Source organism: Ranitomeya variabilis, chromosome 8 (assembly GCF_051348905.1).
Source record: "Ranitomeya variabilis isolate aRanVar5 chromosome 8, aRanVar5.hap1, whole genome shotgun sequence".
NCBI lineage: Eukaryota > Metazoa > Chordata > Amphibia > Anura > Dendrobatidae > Ranitomeya > Ranitomeya variabilis.
This window is the reverse complement of record NC_135239.1, coordinates 17,172,127-17,185,559: the sequence shown is the minus strand read 5'-3', so window position 1 is coordinate 17,185,559 and position 13,433 is coordinate 17,172,127. Positions and strand designations below refer to the sequence as shown.

The 13,433-nt window shown below is 49.4% G+C and overlaps 1 protein-coding gene across 12 annotated transcripts in view; it reads left to right on the top strand.

Moving 5' to 3' along the window:
• SGIP1 (SH3GL interacting endocytic adaptor 1) overlaps nucleotides 1-13,433 on the top strand; it is a 92,891-nt gene that overhangs the window by 41,413 nt on the left and 38,045 nt on the right. For all 12 annotated transcript variants that reach the window (XM_077277475.1, XM_077277473.1, XM_077277474.1 and 9 more), the window contains 6 exons: nucleotides 7,018-7,042; nucleotides 8,460-8,511; nucleotides 8,695-8,762; nucleotides 9,247-9,339; nucleotides 9,909-9,977; nucleotides 10,289-11,224. In XM_077277475.1, coding sequence (XP_077133590.1) covers nucleotides 7,018-7,042; nucleotides 8,460-8,511; nucleotides 8,695-8,762; nucleotides 9,247-9,339; nucleotides 9,909-9,977; nucleotides 10,289-11,224 — 1,243 coding nt within the window. The remainder of the gene's footprint in view (nucleotides 1-7,017; nucleotides 7,043-8,459; nucleotides 8,512-8,694; nucleotides 8,763-9,246; nucleotides 9,340-9,908; nucleotides 9,978-10,288; nucleotides 11,225-13,433) is intronic.

The following is a 13,433-nucleotide window of genomic DNA, read 5'->3' as shown; positions in this document are numbered from 1 at the left end:
CTTCTCTCCTCTCTCACTCTTCTCTCCTCTCCTCTCTCGCTCTTCTCTCCTCTCCTCTCTCGCTCTTCTCTCCTCTCCTCTCTCGCTCTTCTCTCCTCTCCTCTCTCACTCTTCTCTCCTCTCTCGCTCTTCTCTCCTCTCTCACTCTTCTCTCCTCTCCTCTCCTCTCTTGCTCTTCTCTCCTCTCCTCGCTCTTCTCTCCTCTCTCGCTCTTCTTTCCTCTCTTGCTTCTCTCCTCTCGCTCTCCTCTCCTCTCGCTCTCCTCTCCTCTCGCTCTCCTCTCTTCTCTCGCTCTTCTCTCCTCTCTCGCTCTTCTCTCCTCTCTCGCTCTTCTCTCCTCTCTCGCTCTTCTCTCCTCTCTCGCTCTTCTCTCCTCTCTCGCTCTCCTCTCTCGCTCTCCTCGCTCTCCTCTCCTCGCTCTCCTCTCCTCGCTCGCTCTTCTTTCCTCGCTCGCTCTTCTCTCCTCTCTCGCTCTTCTCTCCTCTCTCGCTCTTCTCTCCTCTCTCGCTCGCTCTCCTCTCCTCGCTCTTCTCTCCTCTGCTCGCTCTTCTCTCCTCGCTCGCTCTTCTCTCCTTCTCTCCTCTCTCGCCCTTCTCTCCTCTCTCGCTCTTCGCTCCTCTCTCGCTCTTCTCTCCTCTCCCGCTCTTCTCTCCTCGCTCGCTCTTCTCTCCTTGCTCTTCTCTCCTTCCTCCTCTCTCGCTCTTCTCTCCTCTCCCGCTCTTCTCTCCTCTCCCGCTCTTCTCTCCTCTCCCGCTCTTCTCTCCTCTCCCGCTCTTCTCTCCTCTCTTGCTCTTCTCTCCTCTCTCGCTCGCTCTCCTCGCTCGCTCTCCTCGCTCCTCGCTCGCTCTTCTCTTCTCGCTCGCTCTTCTCTCCTCGCTCGCTCTTCTCTCCTCGCTCTTCTCTCCTCGCTCTTCTCTCCTCGCTCGCTCTTCTCTCCTCGCTCGCTCTTCTCTCCTCGCTCGCTCTTCTCTCCTCGCTCGCTCTTCTCTCCTCGCTCGCTCTTCTCTCCTCGCTCGCTCTTCTCTCCTCGCTCTTCTCTCCTGGCTCGCTCTTCTCTCCTCGCTCTTCTCTCCTCGCTCGCTCTTCTCTCCTCGCTCTTCTCTCCTCGCTCGCTCTTCTCTCCTCGCTCGCTCTTCTCTCCTCGCTCGCTCTTCTCTCCTCGCTCGCTCTTCTCTCCTCGCTCGCTCTTCTCTCCTCGCTCGCTCTTCTCTCCTCGCTCGCTCTTCTCTCCTCGCTCGCTCTTCTCTCCTCGCTCGCTCTTCTCTTGCTCTTCTCTCCTCGCTCGCTCTTCTCTCATTCCTCCTCTCTCGCTCTTCTCTCCTTTCCTGCTCTCCTCTCCCGCTCTTCTCTCCTCACTCGCTCTTCTCTCCTCGCTCGCTCTTCTCTTGCTCTTCTCTCCTCGCTCGCTCTTCTCTCCTCGCTCGCTCTTCTCTCCTCGCTCGCTCTTCTCTTGCTCTTCTCTCCTCGCTCGCTCTTCTCTCATTCCTCCTCTCTCGCTCTTCTCTCCTTTCCTGCTCTCCTCTCCCGCTCTTCTCTCCTCACTCGCTCTTCTCTCCTCGCTCGCTCTTCTCTCCTCGCTCGCTCTTCTCTCCTCGCTCGCTCTTCTCTCCTCGCTCGCTCTTCTCTCCTCGCTCGCTCTTCTCTCCTCGCTCGCTCTTCTCTCCTCGCTCGCTCTTCTCTCCTCGCTCGCTCTTCTCTCCTCGCTCGCTCTTCTCTCCTCGCTCGCTCTTCTCTCCTCGCTTGCTTTTTTCTCCTCGCTCGCTCTTCTCTCCTCGCTCGCTCTTCTCTCCTTCCTCCTTGCTCGCTCTTCTCTCCTCTCCCGCTCTTCTCTCCTCTCCCGCTCTTCTCTCCTCTCCCGCTCTTCTCTCCTCTCCCGCTCTTCTCTCCTCTCCCACTCTTCTCTCCTCTCCCGCTCTTCTCTCCTCTCCCGCTCTTCTCTCCTCTCCCGCTCTTCTCTCCTCGCCCGCTCTTCTCTCCTCGCTCGCTCTTCTCTCCTCGCTCTTCTCTCCTCGCTCGCTCTTCTCTCCTCGCTCGCTCTTCTCTCCTCGCTCTTCTCTCCTCGCTCTTCTCTCCTCGCTCTTCTCTCCTCGCTCTTCTCTCCTCGCTCGCTCTTCTCTCCTCGCTCGCTCTTCTCTCCTCGCTCGCTCTTCTCTCCTCGCTCGCTCTTCTCTCCTCGCTCGCTCTTCTCTCCTCGCTCGCTCTTCTCTCCTCGCTCGCTCTTCTCTCCTCGCTCGCTCTTCTCTCCTCGCTCGCTCTTCTCTCCTCGCTCGCTCTTCTCTCCTCGCTCGCTCTTCTCTTGCTCTTCTCTCCCTCTTCTCTTGCTCTTCTCTCCTCGCTCGCTCTTCTCTCATTCCTCCTCTCTCGCTCTTCTCTCCTTTCCTGCTCTCCTCTCCCGCTCTTCTCTCCTCACTCGCTCTTCTCTCCTCGCTCGCTCTTCTCTCCTCGCTCGCTCTTCTCTCCTCGCTCGCTCTTCTCTCCTCGCTCGCTCTTCTCTCCTCGCTCGCTCTTCTCTCCTCGCTCGCTCTTCTCTCCTCGCTTCCTTTTCTCTCCTCGCTCGCTCTTCTCTCCTTCCTCCTCGCTCGCTCTTCTCTCCTTCCTCCTCGCTCGCTCTTCTCTCCTCTCCCGCTCTTCTCTCCTCTCCCGCTCTTCTCTCCTCTCCCGCTCTTCTCTCCTCTCCCGCTCTTCTCTCCTCTCCCGCTCTTCTCTCCTCTCCCGCTCTTCTCTCCTCTCCCGCTCTTCTCTCCTCTCCCGCTCTTCTCTCCTCGCTCGCTCTTCTCTCCTCGCTCGCTCTTCTCTCCTCGCTCGCTCTTCTCTCCTCACTCGCTTTACTCTCCTCGCTCGCTCTTCTCTCCTTCCTCCTCTCTCGCCCTTCTCTCCTCTCTCGCTCTTCGCTCCTCTCTCGCTCTTCTCTCCTCTCCCGCTCTTCTCTCCTCGCTCGCTCTTCTCTCCTCGCTCTTCTCTCCTTCCTCCTCTCTCGCTCTTCTCTCCTCTCCCGCTCTTCTCTCCTCTCCCGCTCTTCTCTCCTCTCCCGCTCTTCTCTCTTCTCCCGCTCTTCTCTCCTCTCTCGCTCTTCTCTCCTCTCTCGCTCTTCTCTCCTCTCTCGCTCGCTCTCCTCTCCTCGCTCGCTCTTCTCTCCTCGCTCGCTCTTCTCTCCTCGCTCGCTCTTCTCTCTTCGCTCGCTCTTCTCTCTTCGCTCACTCTCCTCGCTCGCTCTCCTCTCCTCGCTCGCTCTTCGCTCCTCGCTCGCTCTTCTCGCTCGCTCTTCTCTCCTCGCTCGCTCTTCTCTCCTCGCTCGCTCTTCTCTCCTCGCTCGCTCTTCTCTCCTCGCTCGCTCTTCTCTCCTCGCTCGCTCTTCTCTCCTCGCTCGCTCTTCTCTCCTTCCTACTCTCTCGCTCTTCTCTCCTCGCTCGCTCTTCTCTTGCTCTTCTCTCCTCGCTCTTCTCTTGCTCTTCTCTCCTCGCTCGCTCTTCTCTCATTCCTCCTCTCTCGCTCTTCTCTCCTTTCCTGCTCTCCTCTCCCGCTGTTCTCTCCTCGCTCGCTCTTCTCTCCTCGCTCGCTCTTCTCTCCTCGCTCGCTCTTCTCTCCTCGCTCGCTCTTCTCTCCTCGCTCGCTCTTCTCTCCTTGCTTGCTTTTCTCTCCTCGCTCGCTCTTCTCTCCTTCCTCCTCGCTCGCTCTTCTCTCCTTCCTCCTCGCTCGCTCTTCTCTCCTCGCTCGCTCTTCTCTCCTTCCTCCTCTCTCGCCCTTCTCTCCTCGCTCGCTCTTCTCTCCTCGCTCGCTCTTCTCTCCTCGCTCGCTCTTCTCTCCTCGCTCGCTCTTCTCTCCTCGCTCGCTTTTCTCTCCTCGCTCTTCTCTCCTTCCTCCTCGCTCGCTCTTCTCTCCTTCCTCCTCGCTCGCTCTTCTCTCCTCTCCCGCTCTTCTCTCCTCTCCCGCTCTTCTCTCCTCTCCCGCTCTTCTCTCCTCTCCTGCTCTTCTCTCCTCTCCCGCTCTTCTCTCCTCTCCCGCTCTTCTCTCCTCTCCCGCTCTTCTCTCCTCTCCCGCTCTTCTCTCCTCTCCCGCTCTTCTCTCCTCTCCCGCTCTTCTCTCCTCGCTCGCTCTGCTCTCCTCGCTCGCTCTTCTCTCCTCGCTCGCTTTACTCTCCTCGCTCGCTCTTCTCTCCTCGCTCGCTCTTCTCTCCTTCCTCCTCTCTCGCCCTTCTCTCCTCTCTCGCTCTTCGCTCCTCTCTCGCTCTTCTCTCCTCTCCCGCTCTTCTCTCCTCGCTCGCTCTTCTCTCCTCGCTCTTCTCTCCTTCCTCCTCTCTCGCTCTTCTCTCCTCTCCCGCTCTTCTCTCCTCTCCCGCTCTTCTCTCCTCTCCCGCTCTTCTCTCCTCTCCCGCTCTTCTCTCCTCTCTCGCTCTTCTCTCCTTTCTCGCTCGCTCTCCTCTCCTCGCTCGCTCTTCTCTCCTCGCTCGCTCTTCTCTCCTCGCTCGCACTTCTCTCTTCGCTCGCTCTTCTCTCTTCGCTCACTCTCCTCGCTCGCTCTCCTCTCCTCGCTCGCTCTTCGCTCCTCGCTCGCTCTTCTCGCTCGCTCTCCTCTCCTCGCTCGCTCTTCGCTCCTCGCTCGCTCTTCTCGCTCGCTCTTCTCTCCTCGCTCGCTCTTCTCTCCTCGCTCGCTCTTCTCTCCTCGCTCGCTCTTCTCTCCTCGCTCTTCTCTCCTCGCTCGCTCTTCTCTCCTCGCTCTTCTCTCCTCGCTCGCTCTTCTCTCCTCGCTCGCTCTTCTCTCCTCGCTCGCTCTTCTCTCCTTCCTCCTCTCTCGCTCTTCTCTCCTTTCCCGCTCTCCTCTCCCGCTCTTCTCTCCTCGCTCGCTCTTCTCTCCTCGCTCGCTCTTCTCTCCTCGCTCGCTCTTCTCTCCTCGCTCGCTCTTCTCTCCTCGCTCGCTCTTCTCTCCTCGCTCGCTCTTCTCTCCTCGCTCGCTCTTCTCTCCTCGCTCGCTCTTCTCTCCTCGCTCGCTCTTCTCTCCTCGCTCGCTCTTCTCTCCTCGCTCGCTCTTCTCTCCTTCCTCCTCTCTCGCCCTTCTCTCCTCTCTCGCTCTTCTCTCCTCTCTCGCTCTTCGCTCCTCTCTCGCTCTTCTCTCCTCTCTCGCTCTTCTCTCCTCTCCCGCTCTTCTCTCCTCACTCGCTCTTCTCTCCTCGCTCGCTCTTCTCTTGCTCTTCTCTCCTCGCTCGCTCTTTTCTCCTTCCTCTTCTCTCGCTCTTCTGTCCTCGCTCGCTCTTCTCTCCTCGCTCGCTCTTCTCTCCTCGCTCGCTCTTCTCTCCTCGCTCGCTCTTCTCTCCTCGCTTGCTTTTCTCTCCTCGCTCGCTCTTCTCTCCTTCCTCCTCACTCGCTCTTCTCTCCTTCCTCCTCTCTCGCTCTTCTCTCCTTCCTCCTCCCGCTCTTCTCTCCTCTCCCGCTCTTCTCTCCTCTCCCGCTCTTCTCTCCTCTCCCGCTCTTCTCTCCTCTCCCGCTCTTCTCTCCTCTCCCGCTCTTCTCTCCTCTCCCGCTCTTCTCTCCTCTCCCGCTCTTCTCTCCTCTCCCGCTCTTCTCTCCTCTCCCGCTCTTCTCTCCTCTCCCGCTCTTCTCTCCTCGCTCGCTCTTCTCTCCTCTCTTGCTTTACTCTCCTCGCTCGCTCTTCTCTCCTTCCTCCTCTCTCGCCCTTCTCTCCTCTCTCGCTCTTCGCTCCTCTCTCGCTCTTCTCTCCTCTCCCGCTCTTCTCTCCTCGCTCGCTCTTCTCTCCTCGCTCGCTTTACTCTCCTCGCTCGCTCTTCTCTCCTCTCCCGCTCTTCTCTCCTCTCCCGCTCTTCTCTCCTCTCCCGCTCTTCTCTCCTCTCCCGCTCTTCTCTCCTCGCTCGCTCTTCTCTCCTCGCTTGCTTTACTCTCCTCGCTCGCTCTACTCTCCTCGCTCGCTCTTCTCTCCTTCCTCCTCTCTCGCCCTTCTCTCCTCTCTCGCTCTTCTCTCCGCTCTACTCTCCTCTCTCGCTCTTCTCTCCTCTCTCGCTCTTCTCTCCTCTCTCGCTCTTCTCTCCTCTCTCGCTCTTCTCTCCTCTCTCGCTCTTCTTTCCTCTCTCGCTCTTCTCTCCTCTCTCGCTCTTCTCTCCTGCTCTTCTCTCCTCTCTCGCTCTTCTCTCCTCTCTCGCTCTTCTCTCCTCTCTCGCTCTTCTCTCCTCTCTCGCTCTACTCTCCTCTCTCGCTCTACTCTCCTCTCTCGCTCTTCTCTCCTCTCTCGCTCTTCTCTCCTCTCTCGCTCTTCTCTCCTCTCTCGCTCTTCTCTCCTCTCTCGCTCTTCTCTCCTCTCTCGCTCTTCTCTCCTCTCTCGCTCTTCTCTCCTCTCTCGCTCTTCTCTCCTCTCTCGCTCTTCTCGCCTCTCGCGCTCTTCTCGCCTCTCGCGCTCTTCTCGCCTCTCGCGCTCTTCTCGCCTCTCGCGCTCTTCTCTCTCCGGTGCTAGTTATGACGCATTTTTGCATCGGGTACTGGATGCAGGTTCCACAAATTCCAGCTGAAGGTCTAAGAATCTGTGCAGACAATTTCATAGCTTTCCGTTCAGTGGTCTGGCTGAGACTTGCACCTATAGTACAGGCACATTAAGCTTGTCTGGAACTGACCTGAGAACTTTCCATTGCCTGTTGACGGGGTTACCAAAAACCCCATTTGCATGTATGGTATGCAAATTCTCTCTGTCTTTTAAACTGATTTCTGCGCTGATTCGTGTAAGCGTACCTTTTAACCTTCTCATCTTGCAAATAATTTGCTTTTAAGAGTCTACTAACACAAACAAGCTATTCTAGTTCTTGTATGGTTTTATGACGTTGAGAATCATTGTGTGTCCTATAACCTTCCTCTTCTGCTTCCATCAACTAAATAACCAGCGGGTGTTACTAAAATGTGGCACTTACCATAATTGTTGTACGACTATAACTTAACGACTATGATAGTAATATGTGTCTGCTGAGTGCATGATAACCAGTGCATGCTGCGTGCTTTAATAAGTGTTTGTTTTTATTAATAGGGAACAATTAAGAGACGCGTGTCAAGTAAGTAGAGGGATCTAGTTTAGTTTATTCGCAGACGTGTATCGATGAGTGTATTATCATAGTATATAATGTATACAGAAGATTAAGGACTCCATCACTTTGAACAATTGTGCAAATAAAAAATAGGTTTGTGTTGCCATTTATCTTTAGTCTATGGACCTGTAGGAGGGCATATTTATTTTTGTGCCAAGCTAGAGTTTTTAGCTGTAACATTTTGGAGTATATACATTATCTCAATCACTTTCTACTGCAGTTTTTTTTATACCATTTCAGATTTTTTTTCTTTATTTCTACTCTTTCCATATAGGATAAATAATTGTACATTTTTATAGATGAGACTTTATTGAAGTAGTTGAACGAATATGCATTTTCTAATTTTTTTTTTTTTATTTTTGTAACTGAGCGTTTTTTAATAAATATATATATATAATTTATAACTTTTTTAAATTCACTTTTTTGTTTTATACTGTATTTTTTAGTTTCTCTTGCTGCAGTACAACACAGTCGGCACTTACCCTGTGATGAGCGCGCTCAGCTCCATACACATACACCTACATTTCTATTTTAGTAAATAATTGCATTCTTCAGAAAACAATTTCACACCACCTTATTATTATTATTATTATTTTTACTTTGCGTTTTGTTATTCCTCTTTTATTCTCCTTGGAAATGTATGAATGCCTTGACAACTGGGTGTTACAAATGTAATATTTTTTTTAAAGAATACAATAACAGTATTTACTAAAATAGATATATCAGCAATGGTAATGGTGTTCTTTAAAAAAAAAAAAAAAAGACCAATCTGGCTGATCATTATTCAGATAGCTGAGAAGCCACATTTGCCTAGTAAGTCTGTTTTGGGAAACTGACATCCCTAATATTTTGTACATGGAGTAGACTGCATTGTTTTCCTTCTCGATACTAAAATTAAAGTTCTTTCATATCTGTATTTCATGTAACAACGGCCGCTAACTCCGTACATTCAATTGTATAGGACCACTCCTCAGCGGGTGGTCGGGGAGCTTTATGCAAGGAAAAAAAAAAAAGAAAATAAAACGCTAGATCAAGACTTGCTCTTCATTCTCCGGATTCACGGGGAGCCCAGAGGTCAGGCTGCCACCGATGAGGAATTGAAGGCATATCCCAGCGATGATGCCAAAATGGGACTAACCCACTAAGTTGCTTAATTTTCACTTTTGCTCTGTTCTTTATTTAAAAACAGACTTTGAATCTGAATGATGAAATGATGCACAATGTATAGGAAATGATCCTTATATTATAGCTTTAGAAAAAAAAAATTGGGGTAGAATTAGTTTTATGTGTAGGCATATTGGTTAATACATTAATACATAGTTTCTGCAAACCAGGTGAAAGGGAAGTTTCCCACATTTATCAAAACTTTGTTTTATTTCTTTAGGTGAAGAGATAGCAAGGCCAAGGCGTTCTACTCCTACTGCTGAACTTGCCAGGTTAGTGATCAATGTGAAGAATATGTGCAAACCAAAGTGTGCAGAAGTGCTCATTATTGTCAACTGGGGTCTTCCAGAAAAATTGTAGACATTTGCAATTTTTTTTTTTTTGCTTTTGCAACCTTTCCAAAGAGTAAAAAAACATATGCTTTGACTTCTTTTTTTTTCCCTGTTAAACTTTAGTAAGAAAGCGCCTGCAGAATTGTTTGGTCCTCCCCTGGAGTCTGCCTTTCAAGGTCCAAAGTCTGAAGGTAAAAATATATTTTTTTTTTATGCCAGCCCTCTTCTTTACATTTTGTACATTTATGGTATATCTAAAGAATAAGCTATAAATGTATGAAAGATGCAGGTCTCACCTCTCTATCAAGGATTTGTTCGCCTTTGTGGGTTGAGGAGGCTGCACATGCAGGGTTCTCTACATCTGTGTGAACAGTAACACAGTGTGGTTTGCCAGCGAATAGGGCAAAGCAAATATTTTGCGCCACATTAAAATTTACACCATTTGTGCTCCCAGAGTCCCTTCTATAGTCCCCAAGCAACATGTACTGATGGAATTAAAGTCTAAGTTCACATTTCCGATTTCTCATGGAGAAAAGTACTGCAATGCCTCTTCCTCTGAGTGTACCCCAAGGAGGAGTTGTGTAATATGTATGCTGGCCTTTATGTAATAGTTAGTGAAATGTTCTTTCTTTGTAGCTAAACATACTTGTATATAGACATGTAATTCTCTTCTAGTTCCACTAGACAAGTCTGAAATATGGGGAGCCTCTCAAACAAGCAGTGCACCTTCAGAATCTCCAAAGTTGTCACGACCATTCCCGACTGGAAGTGAGTAGATTGTCCATGCTACTTTATAAAAGAAAGTAGTGGTAAAGGAAAGTTATTACGATCTTCAGACTCCATAATGCATAACCTGTGTAGGCACGAAACCTCCTAGGTAGTGCAACAATAAGTCAATCACCGCACTTGCCAATATTAGAAGTAATTAGTGATTAAAAGTAAGTATCAAAAGTAATTTTTTATTAATAAAATATTAAAGCGTATTAGTATTTACTTACGTTCTATTGTAGTATTCTAGTATTAAAGGGCTTGTTTAGGCATCCAATATTCAGGTCATCAATATCTGTTGAATTGGGTCCGTCACCAGGCCTCCCCTACTGATCAGCTCCATTTCCTGCCGAAAACTGCACATTCCCCTTCTGTTCAAGAGAATAGGAGCTGGAAAAAGACACAACACACAATGATCGGAGATGTGCTGTTCACCTCCATTCAGTTGTACTTGGACTGTGAATATAAGATGTGTGAAGCCGGATTTATGTACAGAAACCAATGCCAATAAATTGATCGGTTATATAACTTCTAGCCTAAATGGTTTCTTCAATTTTTTTCTGTTTTAGCACCCCCACCCATTCCACCCAAAAATATTCCAGCCACGCCACCCCGAACTGCTTCACCAGCTGTAATAGGTGAGTACTGCTACTTCTCTTCTCAATTTATTGTATTCAAGTGCTAAACCTTGGGGAAAAAAAACTGTGTTCATGTGATAGCTGCGGTTTATGGTTTTCGTAATGAAAGTCAGCACCCAATCCCAGATGGCTCGATCCTTATTCAATCATAGAACATAAAAACATAAATATCATAGATTCATTTTTTTAAATACAGTTTTACTAGACTGAAAGCTAAAAAATGATAAAGATGTGTACATTTTTACTAACTTCTGAATTTTCTATTTTGTATTGGATATTATTTTATAGAATCTATATTTTATCATTTTTAGATCAAGGAACTGCTGCAGAAGAGCAGAAAGAAACGGCCACCGCAGATGAACGACCCGCTTCTATCAGTGATGTAGACAGTATTTTTGGCCCGGTTTTATCTCCCAAATCTGTGCCTATCAACACTGAAGACAAGTGGATCAGATTTCATGACCATTCCCCTGAAAAAATGTGTTCACCACCTCTTCCTTCTTCTCCACGTCCCCCTCGTTCTCCTCTTCCTCCTCCTCGCTCTCCTCCTCCTCGTTCTCCTCTTCCTCCTTGTTCTCCTCTTCCTCCTTGTTCTCCTCCCCCTCGTTCTCCTCTTCCTCCTTGTTCTCCACCTCCCCCTCGTTCTCCTCTTCCTCCTTGTTCTCCACCTCCCCCTTGTTCTCCTCCTCCTCCTCGTTCTCCTCCTCCTCGTTCTCCTCCTCCTCCTCGTTCACCCCCTCCTCCTCGTTCTTCTCCTGCCCCTCGTTCTCCTCTTCCCTCTTGTTCTCCTCCACCCCCTCGTACTCCTCCTCCACCGCGTTCACCTCCGCCCCCTCTTTCTCCTCCACCCCCTCGTTCACCACCGCCTCCTCTTTCTTCCCCTCCTCCACTTTCTCCCATGCCCCCTGCTTCTCCATCACCTCCTTCATCCCCGCCTCCTGCTCCTTCTCCACCCTCCCCTCTGTCCACAACATTGGTTGAATCTCCACCTCCTGAAACACCAAACAGCCCCTGCGAACCGCTGCCCCCTACAGAAACTTGTCGAAGTATACCTTCACCTCTCAACCTGGAAGAAGTCCACAAGAAAATTGCCGAAAAGTCATTTCTTACAGATGATATCCCGGAGACTGTTGCTTCTCCTAAAGATTTTAGCCTTGGTCAAAGAGCTACACCTCCCCCACCGCCACCACCTACGTACAGAGCAGTTGTGTCATCTCCAGGACCTAGTGGTGCAGGAAGTGCAAGTGGTATGTTTTATGATAGATCACTAACAATGATTAACCCCTTTCTGATATTAGACGTACTATCCCGTCGAGGTGGTATAGGCCCGTATGACCACTGACTGGATAGTACGTCTAACGCGATCATCCGCGCTCACGGGGGGAGCGCGGCCGATCGCGGCCAGGTGTCAGCTGACTATCACAGCTGACACCCGGCACTATGTGCCAGGAGCAGTCACGGACCACTCCTGGCACATTAACCCCCTGAACACTGCGATCAAACATGATCGCAGCGTGCCGGCGGCATAGGGAAGCATCGCGCAGGGAGGGGGCTCCCTGCGTGCTTCCCTGAGACCCTGAGCATCTCCTCCGTCATCCTCCCTGCAGGCCTCGGATCCAAGATGGCCGCGGGGCTCCTTCCGGGTCCTGCAGGGAGGTGGCTTGCAAGCACCTGCTCAGAGCAGGCGCCGGCAAGCCTCCTGCAGTGCCTGTCAGATTGCTGATCTGACACAGTGCATTGCAAAGTGTCAGGTCAGCGATCTGACACTTTACCATGATGTCCCACCCTGGGACAAAGTAAAAAAGTAAAAAAAAATATATATATTTACATGTGTAAAAAAAAAAAAAAAATCCTAAATAAATAAAAAAAACATTGTTCCACTAAATACATTTCTTTATGTAAATAAAAAAAACAATAAAAGTACACACATTTAGTATCGCCGCGTCCGTAACGACCCGACCTATAAAACTGTCCCACTAGTTAACCGCTTCAGTGAACACCGTAAAAAAAAAAACTGGGCAAAAAACAATTCTTTATCATCATACTGCCGAACAAAAAGTGGAATAACACGCAATCAAAAAGACGGATATAAATAAACATTATACCGCCGAAAACATCATTTTGTCCCGCAAAAAACGAGCTGCCATACAGGGTCATCAACGAAAAAATAAAAAAGTTACAGCCCTTAGAATAAAGCGATGCAAAAATAATTATTTTTGCTATAAAATCGTTTTTTTTGTGTAAATCAAGTTTATTGAATTGCACGTAAATAACACAGTTGTAATCAGATGTTTAAATGCAGTTATAGGCACATACAGGGCTATAAAATAGTTTTTGTCTAAAAGCGCCAAAACATGAAAAATTACATAAATGAGGTATCGCTGCAATCGTACTGACCCGAAGAATAAAACTGCTTTATCAATTTTACCAAACGCGGAACGGTATAAACGCCCCCCCCCCCCCCCCAAAAAAAAAAAAGAAATTCACAATTTGCTGGGTTTTGTTCAAAAGCGAACAAAAAATGTCACGTGCCCGAAAATGCCAACTCGTCCCGCAAAAGACAAGATGTCACATGACTCTGTGGACCAAAGTATGGAAAAATTATAGCTCTCGGAATGTGATAACGCAAAAAATATTTTTTGCATTAAAAAGCGTCTATTAGTGTGCGACAGCTGCCAAACATAAAAACCCGCTATAAATAGTAAATCAAACCCCCCATTATCACCGCCTTAGTTAGGAAAAAATAATAAAATAAAAAAAAATGTATTTCCATTTTCCCATTAGGGTTAGGGTTAGGGTTGGGGCTAAAGTTAGGGTTAGGGTTGGGGCTAAAGTTAGGGTTAGGGTTGGGGCAAAAGTTAGGGTTGGGGTTAGGGTTTGGATTACGTTTACGGTTGGGTTAGGGGTGTGTCAGGGTTAGGGGTATGGTTAGGGTTGGGATTAGGGTTAGAGGTGTGTTGAGGTTAGGGGTGTGTTGGGATTAGGGATAGGGATGTGGTTAGGGTTGGAATTAGGCTTCGGGGTGTGTTGGGGTTAGGGTTGGAGTTAGAATTGGGAGGTTTCCACTGTTTACACACCAGGGGCTGTGCAAACGCAACATGACTTCCTATCTTAATCCATACAATTCTGCGTTGAAAAAGAAAAACGGTGCTCCTTCCCTTCGGAGCTCTGCCGTGCGCCCAAACAGTGGTTTACCCCCACATATCAGGTATCTGCGTACTCAGGACAAATTGGACAACAACTTTTGGGGTCCAATTTCTCCTGTTACTCTTGGGAAAATACCAAACTGGGGGCTAAAAAATCTTTTTTGTGGAAAAAAGAGATTTTTTATTTTCACGGCTCCGCGTTATAAACTTTAGTGAAATACTTGGGGGTTCAAAGTGCTCACCACACATCTAGATAAGTTCCTTAGTGGGTAAGTAATTAAGTGTATATGTATCTATACAGTGACTCCAC